The sequence below is a fragment of the Platichthys flesus genome, chromosome 18 (genome assembly GCF_949316205.1).
Source record: "Platichthys flesus chromosome 18, fPlaFle2.1, whole genome shotgun sequence".
NCBI classification, from domain to species: Eukaryota; Metazoa; Chordata; class Actinopteri; order Pleuronectiformes; family Pleuronectidae; genus Platichthys; species Platichthys flesus.
Window position 1 is genome coordinate 12,359,186 of NC_084962.1, and position 25,694 is coordinate 12,384,879.

The 25,694-nt window shown below is 43.0% G+C and overlaps 1 protein-coding gene across 2 annotated transcripts in view; it reads left to right on the forward strand.

Moving 5' to 3' along the window:
* Positions 1–25,694, forward strand: part of esrrgb (estrogen-related receptor gamma b) — a 36,180-nt gene that overhangs the window by 2,447 nt on the left and 8,039 nt on the right. For both annotated transcript variants that reach the window (XM_062411711.1, XM_062411712.1), the window contains exons 2-5: positions 7,600–8,015; positions 11,741–11,857; positions 22,302–22,412; positions 22,941–23,102. In XM_062411711.1, coding sequence (XP_062267695.1) covers positions 7,600–8,015; positions 11,741–11,857; positions 22,302–22,412; positions 22,941–23,102 — 806 coding nt within the window. The remainder of the gene's footprint in view (positions 1–7,599; positions 8,016–11,740; positions 11,858–22,301; positions 22,413–22,940; positions 23,103–25,694) is intronic.

Below are 25,694 nucleotides of genomic sequence, written 5' to 3' on the forward strand. Positions count from 1 at the left end.
TGCATCTGCACTGGTTATAAGTGAGATCTTCATTTGATTAATGCTGGGATACATTTTCTACTAGTTTATTTAACGTATTAGATTGATTCTATTTTGTTTAAGGTAAGCAAATAAAAAATAGTGAATAAAGTTACATGTCACGACTCTAATCTGTGGGAAACTGCGTCACAATCAAAGCTACAATATACATTCTTCTAAAAAATGTGTCTTCACCTTTCTATGTCATTAATCCCACTGTGTGACACCTAATGACGTAGACGTAGTTGTTCATGTAAATCTGAGCCGTTAGAGTCACATAAAGCTGCAGTACTTAGTTCAGTTGGGGAAATGCTATTAACCCCTTGAAGACTTCTGGCCCAACGGCCAACCTGCTGGTCCGAGGTGAGAGGGCTGACCACTGTTGTGACTTATTCTCACGCCACATCCTCCACCAACACTCTAATATTAGCTCATCAGGCCTCTCACTGGTAGAAATGACTTCAACACATATATGCACATGCTCATAAAGAAAGATTGATTGGTAGATTGTCCTCTTTTGACCCTTGTGGAGGATAACATTTAATGAATCGCAGTTTTATTTCAGTGTTTTTCTTCTGTGCAAAAAAATACATGTATATACAAATATATATATGTACATGTAAATACTATACTATGCTAAACTGTTTTAATATTTGGAATTTGTGATTTGATTGTTTTTTCTTGTGTCTCTTTGACACGTTTTTAATAAAATATGAATTGCGGGATCAAAGGCAAAATAACCTGCGGCTCTGAGTGCTAATTAAAATCTGTATCAACAAAAACTGTACCAGAAAAAAAACTGCCTCCTCAAGTAATATTCACTTTTCAGCCTGTTCACACAATCAGAATATTCTGGGCAGAGGCAAATGTCCACATGCGTTCAGATTATTCACCGTTTCAAAAGTTGTATGAGTTTTTTAATTGTACACGCATTATTTTGTATTATTAAAAATACACATAGTGTCTGACATTATTGCAATTGTTATAATCTATGATTTCAATTTGATCAGTCTTTTCAACTTAGTCTAAATATAGTTTTATCTTCAGTTTGCTTCAATAAATCAGATCCATTCTGCTGTCGTTCCACCTGCTGGTCCCATAGGTGCCCTTCACAAGCAAACAAACAGGAATGCACGAGCACAGGCGGTCAAACGTATGCACGCACGCACACACACACACACACACAAACACACACACACACACACACACACACACACTTACTCAAATGAATAGTCTTTGACACATACACACACATGTGCGCGCTCATACAAATCAGACCAAAGAATCACACACTGACCTGGGATCTAATTTTAGCGGTGCCATATCATGGAAGCACCTGACTGTGTCTGTTAAGAGGAACACATCATTTTGTTATGTGTTGCATCTGCCTTTATCACACTAGTTACAAATATATATATAGCTCTATATATATGTATCTATTTATAATGTGTATAAGAAAGTTTTTGATTTGTCTCACATATAAATAGGACTGGACACCATTGTCTAGTCATTTGTCTTGTATTAACAACACAATTGCACTTCTGAGTTTTCATTAAACATTAAACTTTATGTTATCAGTTTTTTCTTGACAACGGAGCGCCACATTAAACATTCAATCAAGAGGAAATATTTAAGGCATCTTCACTGATTTCACGAGAATATTTCAGTAATGAGAATGAAATGTTCGCTGAGCTGCTTGTTGATGTGGGTCAGCAAACGTGCAGATTCAGGAATTTTACATTTAGTCTTCAACCACTGACCACAGATCTTACGGCTTGTCACCAGAAACCGACATGAAAAACAATCTGATGCAGAAAGAACACATTGTCACTTCATAGCGGTGGGGATTTTGAAGTGCCAGAGTATGTTAGGAGTATTTAGAAACTGATTTATGAGGTGATATTTGATATGTAACTGACGAATTTTGATCAGAAATGGTAATTTGGGTTTTAATATGTAAGTCTTGATAAAATAATTCAGATCCTCTCTGCGCCTAGTGTCAAACAGCCTCTGTGTGTAAGTTGTGTGGTCGCAGTAAAGTTTTAAAACTTTAAAATCCCGTTTTAAAGTTTGACAACAGTCCGGGGACTTGTGAAGTCGACTGGGAACTTAGCGAATGGAGGGAGCAGGTGGTGGGACAGTGGACATTGTGTTGCGTTCACACACACACACACACAAAAAAAAAATGCAGCTTCGCTCCAGCTTTTCTTTCACAACCGGTGTTGAGTTTGAGGAAAAAATAACCAGAGTTGAAAAAAACAATTTAAAACGCAGACTCTCGCCGCTGCATTCCGTCACGACGCTGTTTTCCAAGTGTTCAGACTGTCATGTTTATTAATGGCGGTGGCTGCTGCATATGGGGTTCCAGCCCCGGCTCGGTGGCAGAGTGGTGCTGTGTGACAGCATGAGAGGAGAACTAACTTCATTAGATGTCGTGACCCCCTCTTGATATAGATATATTCTTTAGGCAGCCTGTCAAGGACTCTGAATTCATCAGGATGCAGATGGAAGCGGTTGTTCGCTGCCGCTATTCAATCAAAATATGAACGTGGCTCAGACTGAGCACAGGCAGGAGACCAGACTTCTTCCAATGAGTTTGTTTTATTGATCAAATGAAATTAACACACACACACACACACAGAGAGAGAGAGAGAGAGAGAGAGAAGCAGTTTGTTTAATCACGGGGTGTGGGTCAGCCAGCATGTTTAATTTAATGGTCCTCGTCGCAGCTTCACAACGTCTCACATTGTGAACTTAATTCCTCTTCAGCACCTTAATTTGCATTGTGTCAATTGACTGGAGTGCTTACTGTATCAGCTTGAGTCTCACTTGAAATTCAGCCCATGCCCTAATACCATTAGGCAAATGCAAAGTTGTGTCATTTACACATTTGGCCCCCCCCAAAAAAAAGAAAAAGAAGGAGGGGAGAGAGAGAGAGAGAGAAAAGCCAATTTGCGCTGGACAAGACTGGCTCGTGATTATCAGTGGATGTTATTACTGTGGAGAGGCAGACGTTTGAAGGTTATGTTTCTGGGCAGTAATTGAAATGCAAAATAACATTAGGATCGATGGCCATCTCTGTTTATTTATGAAATCAATATCGTAACTGTCCCTCATGAGTCCCCCTCTGATTCCCAATGACGGCTTAAGTCTCTGCTCGTTTATTCTTTCTCCCCCCCCCCCCTCACATAACCTCCTTCTTCCTCTGTCTCTTTTTAAAAGGCAGTTAGGGGAGTGTTTGACTTTGCAGAGAGAGCGGTTTCCTGGAGGTGGTGGTGGACCAGTATGTAGATGGTGGGGGGTTGATAGTCCAGGTAAGGAGACATCATCCATGTGGGAAATCTATGCAATCTCCCCTCGTGGCAGTGACATTGAAGAGGCCATATAGTGGAGGCTCTGTGAAGACGTGTGTGTGTGTGTTCATGTTTTTGTGTGGGTGAGTGTGATTGTGGGCAGAAACTAAATATATTTATTCAATAAAAACATATTACTCACTCGGTAGTGGTAATAGATTGAGGAAAAAAAGGAAAAATGTAATTTTCTAAATAAAATTCCCAAAGAGCCGGGTTTTTTATTTCTCAACATTTAGGCACAAATCTCTTACATAGGTCGTTTTTGAGCTTTCGGCTGTATCCCATGGTCTTCTTCAATAAATGGAGTTAGCTCTTTTAACTGGCCGCACGGTTAGAGTAACTCCCAGAGAAAGCCTCCACAATAAAAGCACAACGCCTAAATGATAACTTTTCTAAAGCTAATCAGGAATTAGTTACAGAATAGAAAAAACAGTGGATCAACACCGATAAAGCATATATTGATTTGATCACAGTAATAGGCTGAATATATCAACACTTCTTATGTAAATATCGCTTTGGTCTCTGGGAACCTGTGATGGACCTTTTTTTTTTACTTTTTTGATATTTTATAGAGCGAATAATCAATTGATAAGCTAATAAAATAATCTGCAGATTAATCAACAGTGATAATATTAAGATCATACTTTAGTGATACAAACAATTTAATAAAAGATGACTTGATAGGTTGTAACAAGTATTTTAAATGTATAATTTTAATTCACGGTTGAGAGTTAAACTTCAGGTTTTCAGCCCAAATTGAAAACACAGCTTTCAGACTTTAATAAATATGCTTATATTCCACTTTACAATCAACATTTACCTTTGTGTTCTTTCTAAATCTATTTAAACTAATGTCTCTTATCTAAAAAAGCCAACGACATCCTCCACCGCCGCGCATGAATCATGCATTTAAATTGCAGAACGCACACAATTTTTGATGACCTTCATTTGTATTAACGCTGTGCCCACGCGCGTGTTGTTGTTACTACTTAACACTTGGGCGACACGCGCTACCCCATTTTCCCCGCTCGCGTGACCATTCATTTCCCAGACACCCCGGCCGCGGAGTAACAGTGTAATCTATGTGTCAGGCAGGAAGGGGCCACTCAGTTTAAAGCTGATAGAGTTTGCCCCAAACAAGGACAGCCTATCATAGAAAGATTAATGAACTAATTTCATGCATGGCTCCTTGCCTCTGTCCTTCTGCGCTTCCATGTTCCACTGTGTGTTCAGCGCCGTGATTTACGCCGCACTCCTCGCTACAAGCTTAACCCCCGAGCTTAACAATAATATTTCCCCTCGGGGGGGAAAATACACGGTAAAATATCTAGATTTTTTTCTTAACCCTTCGCTCAAGTGGAGAAGGATAACGAGAGGTCATTGTGGAGGATTGTTTTTGAGTATGAGTTTCATTTTTTTTTCTTCTTTCCTCCAGTTGAAATTTATTGTGCTGAAATTCGGGGCTGGAAAACGTATTTCATGGTTTAGAGAAGAGGTGGATGGATTCAGGATTTATGTGGGGAAGCAGCGGATCTGCAGCACTGCCAGTATAAAGGGGCATGCCAAAACACACACACACACACACACACACAAACACAGACACACACACAGACAAACATGTGAGATTTTAAGCTGTTCTAGTGGGACATTTTCACACCAAAATAAAAAATAGAAAAGCTGTGGTTACTGGCATTTAGGCAGCTCCGCTTGTGTTAAACATTCTGGACAAGCTCTCTAGTTTTTACATGGAGTTGTGTCTAGACGCTCTCTTTCTTTCTCTGTGCGTGTGAGTGTGTGTGTGTCCATTGTGGGAGCGTCTGGGCCTCAAAGAACAGCAGAACAGAGAAGGCAGGTGACCTTCACGTCTGTCTGATGAGTCTTGCTTGTCTGCTCGGTTTGTACCATTTTCCTGCGCAGCGGAGCAAACACCACCCCATTAGACGTTAGGCGCAACGCATCTGTGTGTGTGTGTGTGTGTGTGTGCACCTGTGTAGGTGTTGGTGTGTGTTGCCAAGGTAGCTGGGCAGTTTGTTGAGCGTCAGACTGCGCTCAGGAAACTGTCTCTTCATTATAAGAGGGGGAAACCAAATTATGAAACCATGAAGCTATTTCTGTCCGAACGAATCGGTGGTGCCATTATTTTATTTCGACAGATTTGAAAGGTCCTATTAGAAATTTCCATTAAACCTCAACAAAAAAACATCTCCCCAGCGTTACTGTGTGCTAAGTGTGGAATGAACTACTTTTTACATATGCCACAACGCACTATTCCTGTGGGAATCCCCCCCCTATCTGGCTGCGATGATGTATTAACTGTTAGCACACCACTCTCTCTCTCTCTCTCTCTCTCTCTCTCTCCAATTCCCTCATACTGGAGGAAATATATACCCTCCAGTTGACTATAGGTGCACGCCAGGTTTGCTGACTGCTAACAAGATTTAACACGAGTCCTGTGAATCTTTTATAAACCGCAACCGAACGAAGACTAACGTTATGTTTTATCGTCCCATCCCGCACTATGTTAACAGTCCCGGCTAATTAAAAATGCATAAGGAATGTCTGGGACCTGTAACAGGAGGTATACTTTTTTTTCATGCCTCATCTGGAACAGGAAGGAAGCACAGGATCAATAGATCTGATCTGGGCCCAGGGGTAGAGGCTATCTGCTCATTCCCTCCTACCTCCCTCCTACCTCCCTCCGCCTTCCCCCGCCTTCCTCCGCTAGCAGTTAAAAGGGAGGTTTCATGTTGTCAGGGCCTGATGACTTCATGGCTTTATATAAACACGTATGCAAAGAGGGGGAGGGGGGGGGGGGACTGTGGGAAAATACACTTCTGACCACAACAACCAAAAAAAAGCAGCGAATAGACAGAGGGTTCCGAGGAATCCGAGCAGCTTTGGCTTCTTGTTGGTCGCAGACATGGCTGCTTAACGTGGCTCTCCACAGCTTTCACACAATATCTACCGGCGCGTAGCCCCGGAGTCGTGTAACAGCAGCAGTGACGGACGGAGCCAGCGGTTCCGAGACTCGTGCATGCCCGAGAGGCTGATATTGAAGCCCCTGCAAACACTGCAACATACAAAACCTTAGCAGATAAAGAAGGTTTGCATCGTCTTTTTGCTCTGACAATTAAATCTTTCTTAACCTTTCAAATGGTCATGTTCGGACATAATTTATGGCGCCTGACGCAGTTTTTGGTGGTTATACTCAGTCAGATTTCAGTCCAGTCAATTTGATTTATCCTTAATGCTTTACCATCTGTACGGCATCCATGCAGTAACAACACAATATAGAAGAAAATAAATTCCCATATCCAGTAAATTCCTTCTTTAAATCTTTGGTCTCGTTTCCTCAACTTTACAATGAAATGAAGGATTATGGAACTCAATCTCAGACTTCCTCTGCCTCCATTATCTCACTTACGTCCGTCGTAACCCGGCACCGTCCACTGGCAAACCCAACCAGCGCTATTGATCGGGTCATGTATTACCCATGATCCCCCATATGCTGAGTGTAACGCCTCTCTCCGTCCATTAACGGTCTTCTGAAGTTTCATTCATTCACTTAGCCCTGGCAGCCAACCCATTGTGGGCATTGTTTTGCAGAGATGTATGGGGCATCTGTTGACATGGTCATTAGTTACCATTTTGCCGGAGAGAAATAAGCCACTGTAGTATATCACTTGGCATTCCAACACATTAATGGCCTGCGTCCGAAACATAATCTATCAAACTGGGGATGAACCTGGTGCGCTCCATCACGGCTGATGAATCTCTCGCCGGGTAATCAGGCGATGATGGAAGGAAGCAGCGTTCAGTACATCTTGTCAGGCTTGTTAGTGGGTGTGTTATCATTGAGGCTGCAGGTTTACGATTTCCTCTTGACTCATGTGCGTTTATAATGTGCTTGTGAGGTAAACAGGCACCGTTTCCTTATCACTTTTGCGGGAAAGATCTTGTTTCTCCAGTTGTTTGACGAGTAAAGAAGATTTGGGGGTTTTCTCTGAAAGTTTGGTCTTTGGTCATCCTTAGCGTTTCTTATCGGGTTTTTAGGGTAACCTCGAAACCAGCTGCTGTCACATCCCAGAGTGTGTTTCTGTAGTTAACCAGGTTGCTCAACGTTTTATAACAATGTATCCATTTTCAAATTTTACAGCGGTTCAGCTGCTCCGAGCCGAAACTGACTGTCCCTTTGTTTGTGTGTGTGTGTGTGTCTGTGTTTATCCAGGTTGTTAACCAGAATGCCAACTGAGGACCGACATCTGTCCTCAAGCTGTGGTTCTTACGTCAAAACCGAGCCCTCCAGTCCTTCCTCTTCACTCGTCGACACCGGCAGCCACCACAGTCCCAGCGGCAACTCCGACGCCAGCGGCGGCTACATCAACGTCGGTGTGGGACGCACTCATACCCTGGACTCCCCGCCAATGTTCAACCCGGGCATGCTGGGAAGCGGCGCCGCCTGCCTTCGCCGATACGAGGACTGCTCCGGCAGCATGGCGGACGACTCACCAATCAAATGCGAGTACATGCTCAATGCCATTCCCAAGAGGCTGTGCCTGGTGTGCGGCGACATCGGCTCGGGGTACCACTACGGGGTGGCCTCCTGTGAGGCCTGCAAAGCCTTTTTCAAAAGGACGATACAAGGTACTTCTCACTTTCCTTTTCATTTCTCTTTGACTCACTTGAGCTCATTTCCAATTCTTTAAATTCTGAGTTACATCTGGGAATACTGTGTTTTCTGTCTTTTCGCTGGTGGTCAAATATTTTGCGGTGTTACCTCAGCTGTACGTTCACAACTGTCACAATGCAAAAGACGATTATTTTTGTAATAAATCCTACCTTTTATTAGGTTTACCATGAGAGTTGTGATTACCAGGACCGCGAATTGACCTGGTGAGGAATCCGTTATCATGTGTCCCACATGTGCCTCGGTGCTGGTATCACAGCGCAGTGATTACAAGTGTCTGCAGCAGACATTAGACCCAGACTGTAAATCCGCTCTGGGTTTTTGCGTTTTTTATTTTTTTATGCATGTTCATTTGACTCGTGCGTCTCTCTGGCATGGCCTCTGCCATGTGCTGGAGCTGCTCCACCATAATCACTTGGACGGAGATGATTTGCCAAAAAATAAGATGCAGAATGTTTTTTTCTCTGTGACATAATGTCAGATTAACGCACAGAGATTTTGGATAAAGATCAAAAAAGTTTTCTGTCCATACAAATTACCAAAGCATCTTCTTAATTCCCCTTTCGAATTTTATTGACAAAATCGTTGTAGTGCAATGCTGCTAAAAAATGATTTATTAAACAGAGCTGGTCTCTTTGTCTTCTTGCTTTGGCAGTTTGACAGCAAAAATCTAAATTAGTGACCTAATTGACAATTATAACTTTTCTTGAGCTGCTGCTTAGATAGAGCTTGACATTTTGCAGACACATGAATATGTATCAATGAAACTACCTGTACTGCACTTTTTCACAAGACAAGCAATTACAAATACAATCACTGCGGTGACAATTTAATAGCTCAAAAGTTCTGTCCGATATTTATTTGCTTTTGCTTTTAGTCTCATCTTTATTACCAGTTTGTGTTTAATATTTTGGCCGCACGTGTCCAAATCTGACCAGCAACACGGTGCGGACTGTAAATAGTCCTCATATGTGACTTTGTGTTGCTCCGTGTCATCTTCCTTCTTCTCTCTCTCTCTCTCTCGCCCTCTCTTCGTGGAGGACGGGCCCGTAATGAACCTAATCTGTCCGTCATTCGTCCTGAGCCACGGGAGTTCCAGTCAATAACAATCAGTGTTGGGTGACTGTAATTAAGAACCAGGCATTTCATTGGGACAAAGTCAAGGGAGGAGGGTGGGAGGTGCGGAGCTGTTCTTTGCCCCCGGGCCCCTCCACCCGAGGGGGGGGGGGGAGGGGGGTAGATTGGAGATGGTGGGGGGCCAATTAGAAGCTCAGGCACGCGTTTGTCGGGGCAATAACAGAGGAAGGGAAGAGAGGAGAGAGACGCATGAGGAGTCCTCTAAATAAAAGGCTGAGGGACAAGGGACAAGGGACATGGTCATTCACTGAAAGGAGAAGCTGCTTTAATGGAATGGTAATCAGGAAGGGGGGTCCCGGCCTCGGTAAAGGAGGAGGACAAGGAGAGGTCCGGCTTGAGTGGAGATGAGCGCGTGGATAATAGCATGGCATAATAATATATCAAAATTTAGAGGGAAAATAAGAGAGGTTAAGGAAGGATATTAGAGTGGTTGAAAATGTCCTTTGAGGAATAAAGGTGGACAGAAGACCTGATTAACTAAGAGGGTATGCCGACAGTGAGCTTTTAGAGGTAGGCAATTTAAGACTATTCTGGTGCTACCCAACCTTAAACCACACACACACACACAAACACACACACACACATACACACACACACACACACATACATACTGGTTTTCTGGTCCATTCAGGAATAAAGTAATAATAACAAAAAGGAAATCGATTTGATGAAATTATTTTGGTTTAAATGTTATTTAAAATATGAATGTATAAGATTTTATGAATAAATAATATGTTGAGAAAACGTTAGCCAAGTGAATAGACAATGAGGGAAACCTTAACTATATCCATGCGTCCAAATTCCATACAAAACAATAAGCAGGTCTTGAGAGGAGTGGTACACGTATACTTAAAAAGAAAAAGTCCCAAACAACCATTCACACTTTGGCTTTTCAAAATTAAAGACTGATTGAAGTCAGTTAACTCACATACTATTTATAAATAGAAAATTAGTTGTAGCCAAATTCCACATTAAGTGCTATAAAGTGATTGAGGTCATTCAATGTGCTTTAATATAATTAGTGAAGCAGAAAAGTACAGATTAGACACTTAAAATACATTAAAAAGGTTAAATATTTTTAAATAACAGCATAGCAACAGTATATGCAACATGATGAACGTCTCTATCTCGGACAGAATAAAAAGACCCAAATCAAACTTTGACAAACCGAACCTTCAAATTAATATACAGTTGTATGCTCCAGCATCTCTCGTGTTGATTTCCTTTTTGTGCATTGTATTGGTGAATGTGTGTTTACATCCACAGCAGCCTTTAAAAGCAGAGGATTCCTTTAGCACACGTTTCCTGGGTGATCACGTTCAAAACCTGCTTAGAAATCGTTTGTAGAAGGAAATCTGGACAAAGCCGTTGCATTACAAACAAACCATGACTCTGAATACATCGTCCATTCTCCATGCAATTAGTGTGTGCTCTGGAATTGGCACACAGCATGTGTCTTTTATCCACACATGTGCTCAGCAGTGTACTATATTTCCCCCCTGCTACTGCCTCTCAGTTTAAAAGACTTAAGCTGCCCTGAAACCGGCCGCAGCCTCTGCCAGCATCCTGGCACGCTGCCCCGGACCCCTCGCTGTGCATGTGACCCTGCTGGCACCATCGATTCCAGGGATCCTGACAAATGTTGGCACCTTCTCCTTGTCCAACAGGGGGTTGTGTGTGCGGCGGGGCGGAGCGCGTCTGGCAGGTCCTCAGCAGCCGACACCTGGTTTGCTGTTTTTAGGTATCATTAATACATCTCTGGACTTACAGGACATTACTTAAACATTCAATCAAGGGATTTGGATACTTGGGTGGATTTGTCATTGGATTCTTGGGGTCAGGTCAACTTTTGAAGTGAGCGTGTAATGATCCAGAAAAAAGTTTAAAAAAAAAAGTTAACCGGAAACCTGGTGAGAAAGACGGGGCAGCGGTTTCATGGCAGCAGATTCAATATGTCTGCATTTCTGGCTGTTTTTGGACCAGAGTGATTAAATTGCATAGGAAATATTTGCGCTCTGAGCCAACTGCCGTCGAGACCGACTTGAATAATACATCGAGCTTTGCTACATGATACGGGAGCCTCGGATTGGCCACTCTAATAGCAGCTCTTGGTCTTTACCGGAGAACATTATGCAGAACGCTCGGCCGTGCGTCCATCTCTCAGTGTTGTCGAGAGAGGGCAGCTTTCCCATCATCCTTTGGGGGAAGAAGGATGGGCTGGAAGGGGTCGTGGGGAGAGGACGCTCTGCATTAATGAAGCTAATTTATCTGGGAATCAAAATGGGGGTGGGCCCGTGGGGTGGGCAGGTGCTTTTTACATGTCCCATCAAAATTCCACTAAACTGTCCTCTCCTTCATTAGAGTCCCGCAGGGTCACCTTGGTACAGGTGTACACGTGTGTGTGTGTCTGTGAGTGTGTTTCTGTATCTGGTGTTTATCTTCGTTTCTTTGCTTTTATCTTTTATTTTAAAATGAAGTCATTTTTCGATGTGCAAACAGAAAGACAACATTTTATCAAACATTTTTTTTTTTTAATCTCTTCCAGGGAATATCGAGTACAGCTGTCCGGCCACTAACGAATGTGAGATCACCAAAAGGAGACGCAAATCGTGTCAAGCCTGCCGCTTCATGAAATGTCTTAAAGTTGGAATGCTGAAAGAAGGTGAGCCCTCGTCCTATTTTATAATAATTTCTTGTTCATTGTGTTCTTCTCATTATTTATTTTCACGGAGTTTGAGATTTAACTCCGGAACAATTGTTTTCCGGAGTTTTTTCACTACTCCGTCAACATTTTACAGATTCAAATTAACTGGTAATAAAAATCTTTATTAGCTACAGCCCGGGTGAGATTTCAAACAGAGCTCGTTGGGCTGAACAATTCAATAATCACAAAAGTAGTCAAATGTATTGTTGTGAGAATTAAATCTTACTCTCATTCTTGTAATTTCTGTATTTTATTATAATATCGAGACTTTAGTTTTCTTTTGTGGGACCAAGAGTCATATAATAAAGCTCTATTAGGTTTATACATTGGATTAAATGAGTCAGTATCAAAATTGTATACAGAAAATTGTTTTTTAAATAATTTAAGGTTAGTCTTACAATATAATGCAATAGTTTAATAATATAATCTAAAAGTTAGACTTTGGGCCCCATCTTACATTTTGTGCAAAGTGCAGCAGAAGTGACTCTGAGTTTCAGACTGACACTATTCTCATTTCCCAAGCAGCGCGCACATTGTTTGAATAGCAAATGCACTGGCCCCCCTGTGAGCACCCGTGGGTGTGTTGGTCTTAAAATGAAGTGTGGTCAGGTACATTGATATTTTGAGGCGGTGGAAAGCAATTGCACGTTTGACCCACAAAAACCTGCACTGAGGTCAGTGGCGCAGTGTTTCACTGTGTTATTTCAAGGGTATCTTATCATGCCATTAAAATGCGTTTACATAGGCCTGTGCACGAAACATGTGCACAGAGCTGATCTGTTTGTATGCAAACTGAAACCATTTCCTCTGCAGGAAAGCATTATATTATATTATATTATAATAATAATAATAATAATAGGTGCCTGCTGGGATACAGAAATCTGACTGGTTTGTTGCATGTTTTGCAAAACCCTCATGATTAATTAAGAGTCGGTACCATGCATCTGGAGCAGCGACCTTCTTCTCCCTATAAAACTCTCACATTTGGACCCACCCCGAATTCTCTGTAGACCACATACTTAAATCATTAAAATAGAGGCTTCTATCTTTTATCTCTCAGGCTGTGCAGGGCTAAATTACTGGTCAGCGATCAGATATTAAAGCCAGCTGTTGCCTCAGGGAGACACCGGTGACATCAGCCACATGCCTCGCTGACCTCCCCTCACACCCCTGAGCCGCTGACTGTTCAACTCAGGCGTGTGGGAAAAAAAGCTGCTGAGTTGGATGTTCCTACCAAGACCGAGCGGGATGTGTAACAGTACTCTTCAAAAGCACAAGCTGTTCCCCCAAGACTTCGCTCTCCCATGGGCTCTGGGTGTCTCTCTCCCTCACCCCCGCTGTCTGTCTCCCTTCCCCTCACTTTGCCGGGCATATTGATCCGCTAAATGCGTTCCGAACATCCCAGCTCACTTCCTGCATGTGTTGTTTCCCCAGAACTGAGAGACCTTTCGGAGTTCAAGGGGGGGGGGGGGGGGGGCGAGAATCCTGCCAGTAGAATTTTTTTGTTTTTGTTTATGCATCTGCACGTTTGACTGGAAGACTGTACCTCTGAGTTATGCTTTTGTAAATAGTTTAAATTGGGACTTCATTGTACATATCTATTCTATCTTTATGGACACCAGAGCTGAAAAATACCAATGACAACGTTCTTTCAGTGAAATCTCTTACTGTGTCACCAAAATAAAATGTTATATATATGCATGAAAAAAAACTTACGAATACATGATCCGTAAAATTTTCAAAAATAAGCCTAACACACTGTCAACAACAATAAATTCAATAAATAAAAGGAATATAGCTATTTGATTAAGTTACTAATGTGCATAACAATATGTACATGTACTTTTGTTTTTGTTTTGGTTTCATGCGTGAATATTTCAATGAACGCTGTGTAATCAGGGCAGTATTATGTGTCATCTATTTGCTGAACTACACGTTATGTGTTTCACTCCCACATTATTTTTACTCGAGTTTCAGTTACTCTCAGAGTTGGGGTCAGACTACTTCATGCATGTTTATTTGGCATCAACATGGTCAACAGTCGGAGTTGCAGCAGTGGATGTGGAGGCAGTTACGGTGCTTTAAAACTATTTGTGCTCCATTTGTTGTGCAGTTAGGACCACGACTCAGTCGAATACGAACACACCGACATTTTTATGTGACTTGCACTTTCTTCGCTATCCCAGATGTCCATTGTGAACAAATGTCCCCTTACATACCATTGAAAAAAAAACGTACTTTATAACAGAATCATGTTTTTAGGTTGACTTCAGTTCAAGTAATCCAGTGATACGTAGTCTGCACATTCATAGCTGCTAATGGCTAATTGAGCTCCCTCTAAGCTGCCTGTAGACATGCACTGCAGTCCGGAGATTTGGCTGAACATTCTGGAAAAAAATGGCTGTAAGTGAGAAGGCAAAAGTCAGCTGCTCCGGATATTCCTTTGTAGAATGTACCGGAAATGCAAAAAATCAGCTCATGTAAGAATACAGCAGGACAATCTCATCAGGATGAAAGAGAGGACGTATTGTAAAAAAGTAAACAGTCATGCTCTCGCCAGACGCCACCCCTCACCTGAATGCTGCAGATTGTTATTGCTCATAGGCATCTGACCTGCAATCTGCCGCTGCGTTCTTCAAATGTGAAAGACAGAGTCAGGACCCAATGTTCCGGACATTGTCTGGAGTTCATGTCCTAAAATGGCTTTGAAGGGGCTTTGTTGTCATGCTTTTGTCTCAGGTGGTGTGTACAGCCTCCGTTAACAAAGAGAAGCTTCTTAGAAGTAATTGTCTTTTTAACACTTATTCAACAGGACATTATTTGATCTCCGATGCCACTGACATCTCTACACAATGGCTAGATCAGCATGAGACTCTACTGAGTCAAACACAGCATCTCACCAGGCCAAGTTCTGGAGTTTGACCCAATATCATCCACACTGACAGCATATTTACAGACTGTGTTTATAGGCTCCACTGGTGGTGATATCATTTTGTTTTAATCTGCCAGCACCAGCAAGTCTCGTATTAGAAGCCTGCAGCATCTCACTGCAATCTGTGCCGGTAACACAAGACTGTGCTTCAGGGCCTCTGGTTCACTTTCACCAACTTCGCTGTGCACTGAGGTAGCCATGTTTATTCATCCCACACTGAAGGGTCAACCATTGTTTCTTCGTTACAGTTACTATTTATATCTGCGTCCACTCTTGAGGTCTCCATCCCGGCCCAAATATCTCACAACGGGGCTCTGACTCATGGCCAGAAAAAACTTGGTTGCTTCAGAAATAAAGCTGAACCTATTAGCGCACGCTTAAAGGAAAAACAGCGGGGCATTGTCCCGGGCTGGCCGAGCTAAGCCGCTGATGCGGACAGTCGGTCCGCATGTGTAAAGGGGGGGGGGGATCTGACGCTGTAGCCTCCACCACCTGCCGCTCCCGAGATGCGGCATCACAGCCACCGCGGCATGTGGCACAGTGGGTGATTCTCTGAAAGTGATGGCATTCAATTAAAAGGAAAAAGGACATTTAATCGTGGCATAGTGCTGCGGCGAGGCCTCTTACACACGCAGAGGAACTTTGATCGTGGCATCGGTGGGGGGACAGCGGCATGCCCTACTTCATGTAATGAGATCGCCTCACCATATAACAAGTGGCTGAGGGCTGCTCACGGAAAAGGAATCATCACATCGTATAACAAGAATGCAGGTGTCATGTTTTAAGCTATCTGGTCACGAGGAATAATACAGCCAAAGACAATATGACTTTTGCTGGATTAATAATAATGCTATCAGCATTTTAGAATTATAGAATTATATACTTATATACTATAATTATATAGCTGGGCTCCTGTTATAAAACTTTTCTCACAACATCCCAATGCTAATCGCAGTACAGTCAACTTGGCTGTGAAGAGATGACATTGTATCTCAAGGCTTATTCTGTACTCGGCTATGTCACCTTATCTTCAGTTAAGGGGAAATCTGTCATACTTGACATAAATTTTAAATTTCCCTCATTCTGGTCTTAAAAGTCTTAAATTTAAGTTGAAACCATAGACTGTATATAAAGATGGACGACACACCTCCACTTCCTCTTATTTTCCAGAAATGAAGCTAACATATCCGGACACTAACGTTGCCATACTGCGCATTTGGTGTCTCAGTCTGTGATGAGTCTCGGTAGCAATATCCCCTTCATTCGCGCAATAAGCCAATCATGAGTCCCCGTTTCGTTGTAGCATCAAATAACTACCTAAATCCAGACTTACTGGGAAACAAACTCTTGAACATACATGTAAAAATGACAGAAACCCTCTTTGAGAATACTTTGGCTTTTTAGCCTCATCCAGTAACCCCGGAGGAGGTGGGATTTATGATCTTTACTGGAGCAAGGCACCATGGAGCTGTCATGTTGTCCATCCTTACAAACAGTCTATGGTTGAAACCTGGAGAGGCAGACACCCTGTAATATTTCCACCAGGACCCAGTGCTACAAAGTACCGGCTGGTGGGCAGGGGGACGCCCCTCCCTTCTGTAATACATGCCTCTGATCGGCTGACTTCAATTTGTAAACCCGGTTTGGTGTCGTCCGGTTTGTTTGGATTCAAGAGTAGATTAAAAAAAGGAGAAGCTTAACACACCTAAGCAAGGAGCAGGAGAAACAAATTATCACTATCTGTTTGGATTACATTCTTCCTATCCCCAATAAACACAGGGATATTTGTACATTGCTTAATAAAGTTTGTTTGTGCGTGCACATTACACCACAACGACACGAAACTAAAACGAACAATTTTACAACTTGTGTTCTTGGACTAAAAGCGAGGTGATTTATGGGGAAACATTTCAGATGACAGGCTCCCCCCCACCACCCCGCCCCCGAAACCAGCTCCACTGCTGCGTCACAGCGGAGCACCTGGACGAGCTGGTGGCGGCAGGCGCTCGGTGACCCTCTAAATGTCCAGCTGAGTCTGATAAAAGGTCAAAGCTCCAGTGGAAAAACCTTCACGTAATTGCAACTCGCGGAAGGTATGGTGTCAGTCACCGCTGCCAGGAGTCAGGGCCCGCAGCTAAGAGCGGCGCAGATACCCAACCCCCCCCCCCCCCCCCCCCCCCCCCCAATAGCAGTACTCTATGCTGCGAAATGATGCATGGAATTTCTGCACCGAATTAGCTGCATTCTTTCTCAGGATTTGAGGCATTGTCGTTATTGCCTTCTATAAATTTAGAATTTAGTTTTTTTGCGCCGCAGGAAAAGGTGCAGAGTTCTTTCATTGCATGATTAAATGATCACGTTAGCAGATTAGCATGTTTAAAGAACTATGTCCTATTCAAACAGCAGCACACGACCCAGGAGATCTACTGTGGTTATGGCATCAATAGGCTTTTTCCTTTAGGAATTCCGAAGTCAGGTTTCCTCTTCCGAAGTCGACTGTTTGGTTTTAGCGTCCGATCCGTGTTTCCGCGGCGTTTTTCGTTGCCTGTGGGGGATTTTTTCTGACACCGCTGTAATGTGGTGGACGAACACAAGCTGCCAGACTATTTTGGCAAGCCGCACCGCTGTCTCGCCCCTCGCCCGACCACAGATAGGGATCAGCAGTCTTTCCTGAGCGAACATGGCTACCGGGGTAATGTTACAGCCTTATTTTCCTCCGGCCACATTCACAAAAGATTAGTAAAGCCCTATCCAATATCACAGACACGTCAGGTCCCTTCGCCAATCAATGAACTCAGATCAGAAAGCAAATCTATAGGCTATAGGAGGACATCATCAACATAACGATACAGTGTGAGACTACAGTGCTAATTCTAAACGGCGTGAAACAACGCTGTATGTTTGTGAACTGTAACGACTATAAAAACCCTCTGACCCTTTGCTGCTTTATTTTTTCTTGTTAGACAAACTTGTGTATGTAGCCGTACGTGTTTGGGGCCTTGTTTGCTCTTCCGGGTGTCAGAGCAGCGGGCGGCCTGCAGCTGAGCGCCCACCCAGAGGCTCCTCTCGGGCCTGTCCTCACTGTCTGGCAGGTGATAGATCAGACACGGAGGCTAACACATGTTCCTCTGAAGAAGGGGATTTAGCGGAGTGCTGACCTCTTTACAACCCTCCACGCACACACACACACACACACACACACACTCGACTCTCAACTCACACATTCATGTACACACATGCCACATGTATATCACCCCTGACAAGTGACATGGAATCGGACCTTGAGCCACGGACCATGTTCCCCCCCGCTGGCACCCTTCTCCCTCTGCAGTTCAGCCGACACAAACCGAACTCAAAGCCGATACGCCGCGGATCCTGAAACGACCCGGCCACCTCCGGCTGTGCAGATGTTTTCGATCACAGGCACATCTGTGTGCCGGGGTGTTTCTGTAATGCACCGCGTTACCCGCTATGGACACGCCGGCTCAGATTTATGAAATGTGTAAAACATTATAAAGAGGCCGACGCAAGTGTGAGCGGTTGAGGGAGAACAGCTCCAGCTTTGTCTTGTCAGCCAATTAGAGCAGGTGGGACACCATCCTCATACACCCCCCCCCACCCCCCCACCCCCCTCTTCGTCTTGTCCCATATCCATTTTCTCAGAGGCTCCCTCCTCGCCGCAGCCCACCCAGTCTCTACACAATCAAACACGAGCTGCCCGATACCTTCAGCCCTGTGCAGGCTTCACACTCTCGGCCCCTTCAGAAGCAGCTCCGCAAGGACAAGGTCCCCGGGCCTCGTAAAGGGCGAGCGGCGACGCGGGTGGGGGGGGTGGGGGGTGGTGGCTCCCTGCATCCCTCTGATTTTTCCCAGCTAAAATAGGGAGCTCCTAATCTCCCCTTGGCAGCGTTCGAGAGCCGGCCAATTCTGACACATTCTCTAGAAAGAAGCGCCTCTGACAGGTGAGCGGCCGAAAATAGTTGTGTGAGATAGACGCACACATGTTGATACCGTCACACACACACGCTTGATACACAGCGAATGAGCAGGAACACATGAGCTTCTTCAGCCAATCACTCATAGATCTGCACTTAATTTGATTCTGGTCACTTTGTTTTTGATGTAAATGAATTCATTGGTTCTGCAATTTAATTAGTTAAGATTCTCTGTGCTGACCCATAGAAAACCCTGAGGACACTAAAGTCATGTTCTGTCTTTGAATTTCGAGATTTTAACTTTAAATTTCTAATCAAGACATCAAAACAATATTCGTAGGTTTTAATCTGATACAGAAAATATTTTGTATGATTCTGCCACAGTGTAGAATGAGAGGAAGTTTCCAAACTTGAAGCTTAAAACACATGGTAGTTATTTTATATTTAGAATTACAGTATTAACAAGCTTAATATCTTTTATCTCTGCAAATTTGAAGCAAGATAAATACATTTTCCCTCCAGATTTATTACTGATGTAAACACCAATGGATCTTTCAAAATGAATTGGAAATTAAAAGTGTTATTACACTGTGTACAGAATATCTAAACACAATGAGGGCAACCATTTAATGCCGCTAATTTTGGTGTTTGCGTTCAAGAGGACATGGTATCAGCACTTTAAAAAAATCGAGATCCTAATACTTTTTAAAAAATTTGTTTTGAAGAGGATATGGAATCATTACTAAAGTATTTTTAAACTCCTGATTTTGACTGTGCCATTTAAGAATGATTGTTTTTTTCTATATGGACAAAATCTTTTTTAACTGAATTTAAAAGAATTGTGGGTGTACTTAAAATAGCTTTAAAAATGCACTTACAGACACAAACACACACACATCGCCACCACCACCAGAAAAACACAGCAGCTGTAGTCAGGACTGTGCTTTAAGGTTGCACAAGTCAATAATGATATTGAATGTGAAAGGGAAGCCGGGGTCAGGTGGCCATAAAGATTGCTCCTATGCAAACATGCCTCATCGTCTTTAAACACACACACACACACACACACACACAGTGAGGATGGATTGTCAGGCACTATCTTTGTGTGTCTCTCTCATCGTCTGCAATAAGTTACGAGCATGTTGTCCTCTATGATCCCGCCGAGCCCATAATATCCAGCACACGCTCTTCTTTCATCTCATTCCCCACAATCTTCTACCACATAACCTCAGCCCCTGCATCCATATTTTGGCTGCCACATTTTATGAAGGGCCAGCAACCCGGGCGGCGGGTAAAAAAAAATAAAAAGAAGTATCTGGATGCTTTTAAGATGATCTGTGCACCTGCCTGTTCACAGGCTCTTCCTCTCACTACCCAGACACAAGCTGTCCTCTGGACGCGATTTTCTTGAAGCATGAAGGCTGCTTGGGATTTTGGGCATGAGTTGTGGAATGTGGTGCTGACGATGACACACACACACACATACACACACACACACACAGCACTCTCTACAAGGGGCCTCGTACAGCTGTCTTGTTGTGGTCAGATTCTCAGTACTGTGCCGTGTCACATGGGGAGGAGATAATCCTGCACTGGTTGGATCAGACACTGGCCGGGACAGGCAGCAGAGTGGGGCTGTGTGGGAGGAGACGTACACCCTGATGCTAAAAGCAAGAGAAAAAAAGAGATGGAAAAAGTGAGAGAAAGAATAAAACAGAAACTGCGATTTTGCAGAAAACTGATACATTCAGCCAAAAGCAGCATTGTGTTTTGTCTTATTCCCCCGACCCTCCCATTCTTCAGCATTAGCTAATCCTTTTTTTCACTCTCTCTTTCTCTCTCTTTCTGTCATTCTCTCTGCCCTCCTGCCACGGCTCTCTGCCGTTTGCGCCGCTGCTAAGCTGTAAACTGAAACTGGTTAGCGCTGAGCTCTTAATTCTTGTCAGTATCTATTAATTATGGGCCAGTTGGATGTTCCAGTTCAAACGTCCCCCGCAGATCTTGGAATTCTAACTCCGGCTGCTTGGTCACTTGTCGCTTGTCGCAGCCACATGACCCTGCATCCCCCAGCAGGGAAACCAAACCTCTCTGTGTGTGTGTTGTGTGTGTGTGTGTTGTGTGTGTTGTGTGCGTGTGCGTGTGTGTGCGTGTGCGCGTGTGCGTGTATGTTGTGTGTGTGTGTTTTCTTCTTTGTGCAGATGATGGTAGATGTCACGATAACAATTCACTGTCACTTAGTCTGATCATGGATGTGGGTTGCATGAATTGAGGCTACAAACAACTAATATATTTTTGTAAGTGCTCAAACTTGTTTTGCGAGAGGAGCCTTTACTAACTGTGCCTGCCTTCATTAGGCCAATGTGTGCCATTAACCAGGGAGAAGCTACTGAACTGATTTAATATGTGGAGTACATGTGCCCGGGTTCCTGAAGCACAATTTGTAATTTTAAATTTACCTTAACCGTGAGTGATGGTAAAAACTACCGGCGAAGCTCCATCTGTCGCCGAACCCAGTTTCTAGCTGCCTAACTGACTAATTAAAACTGCATCCACATGTGTTCAAAGAACAAGAAGTCTATTTGCGAGCCTTATTGATTACTTTAAGGCATACAAATGGAAAGCTGTGTTAGGAGAGGGGCTCTCGATTTAGCTTCAATCTGCCAGGCATAAAATGATCTCACTGTGTTTGCTGGGAAGAACGAGCTCCCTCTGGGCACGCCGGGTAATTAGGTTAGTGGATAGTCGGTGTCAGGAAATTGAAAGACCATCCTAATCGGATTCTTTTGTTTCCAGGGGAATCAGAGGAATTTATATGAGTCACTGGGAAATCTCGCACACAACTCAATTCCACTTGACCATGTAAAAACCTGTTTGCTCCGCCTACACATCCTCAAACAACTTTTAATAGGAGCGCGTGAATCCGGCCCACGAGGAGCCGCTGATGTAGCCCGCGTCCTCTGAGATGGCTCTCTAGATAATCCCAGATGTGTCACGTTCGTATACTAATAGGTTCCAACACTCGTTTGTCTGTAACAAGGAAGCATCGAACAGTTTGGAGCCACATGGTTCAAAGTAAAGGAATGATACTCGGTAGTCCCTGTTATAGCCTAATATACTCAACAAAATATACATGCCAAATACTCATATGTATTTTTTATGCAATATAGGCTTTATATATATATATCGATACATATTACTTTAGAAATATACTACAAAAGAAGTGTATTTTAACACGTGGTCAGGTTTTAAAAATTTTAAATAATGAAATCCTGAGGAGAAATGTATGACTCAGCAAAATATTTGGAGAGAAATGCAATGTTTCCTAATAACAACATGTAAAAAAGAGGATAGAGTTTTATTATTAGCAGCAGTTTTACCTGCATTGTAGATGTCCAACCATACACTTGGTTATGCAGCACTTGAGTGACAAAATTAAGATGAATTAACAAACCACAAATGTATCTGTAGATGTTGCAACTCTTTGCTCGTGTGAGTTTGTTTTTTTGATTCCCTGTGTCTGATCTTATTTAATCAGGTGTGCGTCTGGACCGGGTGAGAGGCGGGCGACAGAAGTACAAACGAAGGCTGGACGCAGAGAACGGAGGCTACCTCGGCCTCACTCTCCCCCCTCCTGCCAAAAAGCCAAGTGAGTTTTTCTTTGTGTGTGTGTGTGCGATTGTGTTTTTTTATCTCATTGAGTCAGTTGAAATGTCGCCGGTATCTTGTGGCAGACGGAAAAACCTTTATTCAGTTTTTTATATAATATTCAGTATCATAACATGGGACATTTATGAAATTCTGCAGGCTGAGGGCTGAGATTTGCAAAACTGCCATTAGAAATCTATCCCTTATAAAACACCTCACTGAGGAATATGTGACCTGTGACGGTTTGTGGATGATAGATTTTTACTGTCATCTATTAATGCTCACGTCAGATTCATCACCGGGCAAACCTGTCCGCTGTTTTGGAATTAGATTGTAGATTTTTATTATTAAATTGTACAAAAATATATGTATTCTTTATATTAACACTTTCCATAGCTGTATCATTTTGCTATTTTTCCTAAAAAAAACAAATGTGTGTCCGGTCGTCTGAAACTGTCACACAACGCTGAGCATTTCTCACTTTCCTCTCGTCTCTCTACCTCTGTGTCCATCGTCGTCTCTCTCTCAGTGACAAAGATCGTTTCCCATCTGTTGGTGGTGGAGCCGGAGAAGATCTACGCCATGCCTGATCCCACCATGCCCGACGGCGACATCAAGGCCCTGACCACGCTGTGCGACCTGGCCGACCGCGAGCTGGTGGTCATCATCGGCTGGGCCAAACATATCCCAGGTAGGGAGACAGGAGCGCTAATGAATGAGCGACTGGCTTTCTGAAACGTTTGGTTTCTTAATTATTCAAAAATGAGGAGGTATTTAACAACTGTTTTTTTTTCGAGAATCTCACTCAGTAGAGCTCATAACTTCTTTGAGGCCCAACAGTCCCGTATTACACCACATTTAAATTCACTACATCCAGATTTAAACCTACCTTTTTTTTTCATTAGCATCTATAAAATATTCTCAATTTGGTGCAAATCAGTTGAGTAATTTCCTCTTAATCCTACAAACAAACACTCAAACAAATACAGACGAAAGCATAACCTCCTTGGGAGAAGTAGAAATCACTAGATGACTGAATAAATATGTGACACATGAAACAAGCTGTTGCTTCATAACGTGAATAAACATATTTACTGATAATAACGTTGTATAAATATTTAAGTTCCAGGAAACTTCATGGGTCTCATTCTGTTGGTAAAGCAAAGATGTGAACCCACATTTGTTTCAGTTAATTTGCTTAAACGAAACAATATGAGATTAGTGAAGTAGTTCACTGACTGTTGCACACACACACGCACACACATAAACACACACATTCATGCGCACGCACGGGATAATTAACATCTGCTACTCATCTGCACCTAAGGGAGAAGCTAGTCCCATATTCTAAAATCTAATCAATAAAGAGCAGCTGAAACCTTTGATTTGACTGGGTAGGGTGGGAGAGGCTGTGGGGGGGGGTTGTGTTTGGGAGCCGCCCCTATGTCAATGTATTCCATTTCAATCCTGGACTTAAAGAAAGCAATCCTCTTACTTACTTAAGGGGACTACACAGGGCCTGTGGTAAAATTGATTTATTTAGGGAAATACTGACGGATTTCCCCGCTCCTTGTTGACAAATTCTTAAATAAGGCTTGTTATGCAAATGGCCACAGATCTTCTCTTTTCTTCTCATCTCACCGAGTTGAAACAGACACATTGGACCCCCGTGCGTTTAAAAGGGGGGGGCACAGGTTGGAGTCAAAGCAGATGCATCACATTGATCCAGTCAAAGAAAAGACAGAGTGAAGTTGCACATGAAGCTGCTGTAACCGAGCGATGTTCTAGAGGTTTTTAAATGTGTTAGGAGAGTTTATTTCTCTCAGTGAATAAGGTCAAACACCCATGACAGCAACTCTTTAGTAAAACACAAAGATATTAAATTCCCAGTCTTATAAAATCAAGTAAATCTGCATATCCTGTTCCTTCCTGAAATGCTTAATCGTCTATCAAAATACTATAATCAGCTTTAATGCCATTCGGTCCCGATTGTAAACTTAACAACTGGAGATAGCTTTTCTCTTCCGTCGATGGTTTATTCCCAGCTGGCACATCACTAACCAGCTGCTTAGCCCTCTGTTTAGCCCTAATCTCTGATTCGTCATCAGATTTACGATTGAACGCTTAAAAATGCAATTTGGAGCGGGTGAAGGTGTCCCGATCCCCGAACCCGCCCCGGGAACCTCTGACCAATGAGTCTGGCACTGACTAGGGTTTTATTTAGCGTAGTTTGCATGATTACAGAAAAACTACTGAACAGATTACCCTGAAACTTGCAGTATGGGTCAAGAGTTTAAAAATTAATCACATTTTCCAGATTGGGCGTTATTTCAACATATTCCTTGATTTCCGTACCAAATAATTCATGGATCTTAATGAAAAAGCGAATATGTTTTGACCGAATTTTATAAATGTGTGAAATTTGGTGCAGATCCAAATGAAACTCTGGAGATTTGAAACGTGGTTTCACGAGGGGACTGTTGGGCCTCGGCGGAGGTTTACACTCCGGGCCATTCTAGTTTTCGGGGTGTATTCTTCAGAGAGTGAAAAAGAGGCCAAACAGGGCAACGACAATCAAATCCTTCAATTTAATCATCGCCACCGGGTGCAGGAATAATTTCATATTTTTGGACCTCAATCTCATTTTACATTTTCTATGTATAACTATTGATCTTTTATTCTACGCGGATCTCAATCCAGGAGTTATTAAAGGGGCATGTGACACTCCAGGGACATTTTACCCGGGGCCACGGGGTCAGAGTGTCACCGAGTAACGATTAAGACGAAAGGGGTCCCTCCAGTTTAACAGTCCACTCCTCCCATTACACTCATAGACCACTGCGCAAATGGCCCTAACGATGAGGTAATAAGAGTCATTACTGCAGATCGCCCCATTAATGCAAAAGTCCTTCAGCACCCGAGTGTGATGATGTGATTTTCTGTTACACGTTTCTCAAGGCTTTCATATTAAAACATAACCGAGTTTGATATTTCTTTGAATAAAAGCAAATATTTGTGCAGAATAGACGTTCTTGAAATGACAATGTAAACACGGTAAAGTGACTGGGTGCATCACACAGACTCGTGGAGCAGTCGTCTGGAGGGCAGAGGTGTCCATTAATTTGTGCAGCAGTTAACACACACACACACACACACACACACACACACACACACCCTCTTAGACATGTAGCTGCACACAACATGTGTAGATTTATATTCCAGGCAGCAGCATTTAGTGCCCTCTGGTATTTAACGTTCACTCAGTTCAGAGCATGGCTTTCTA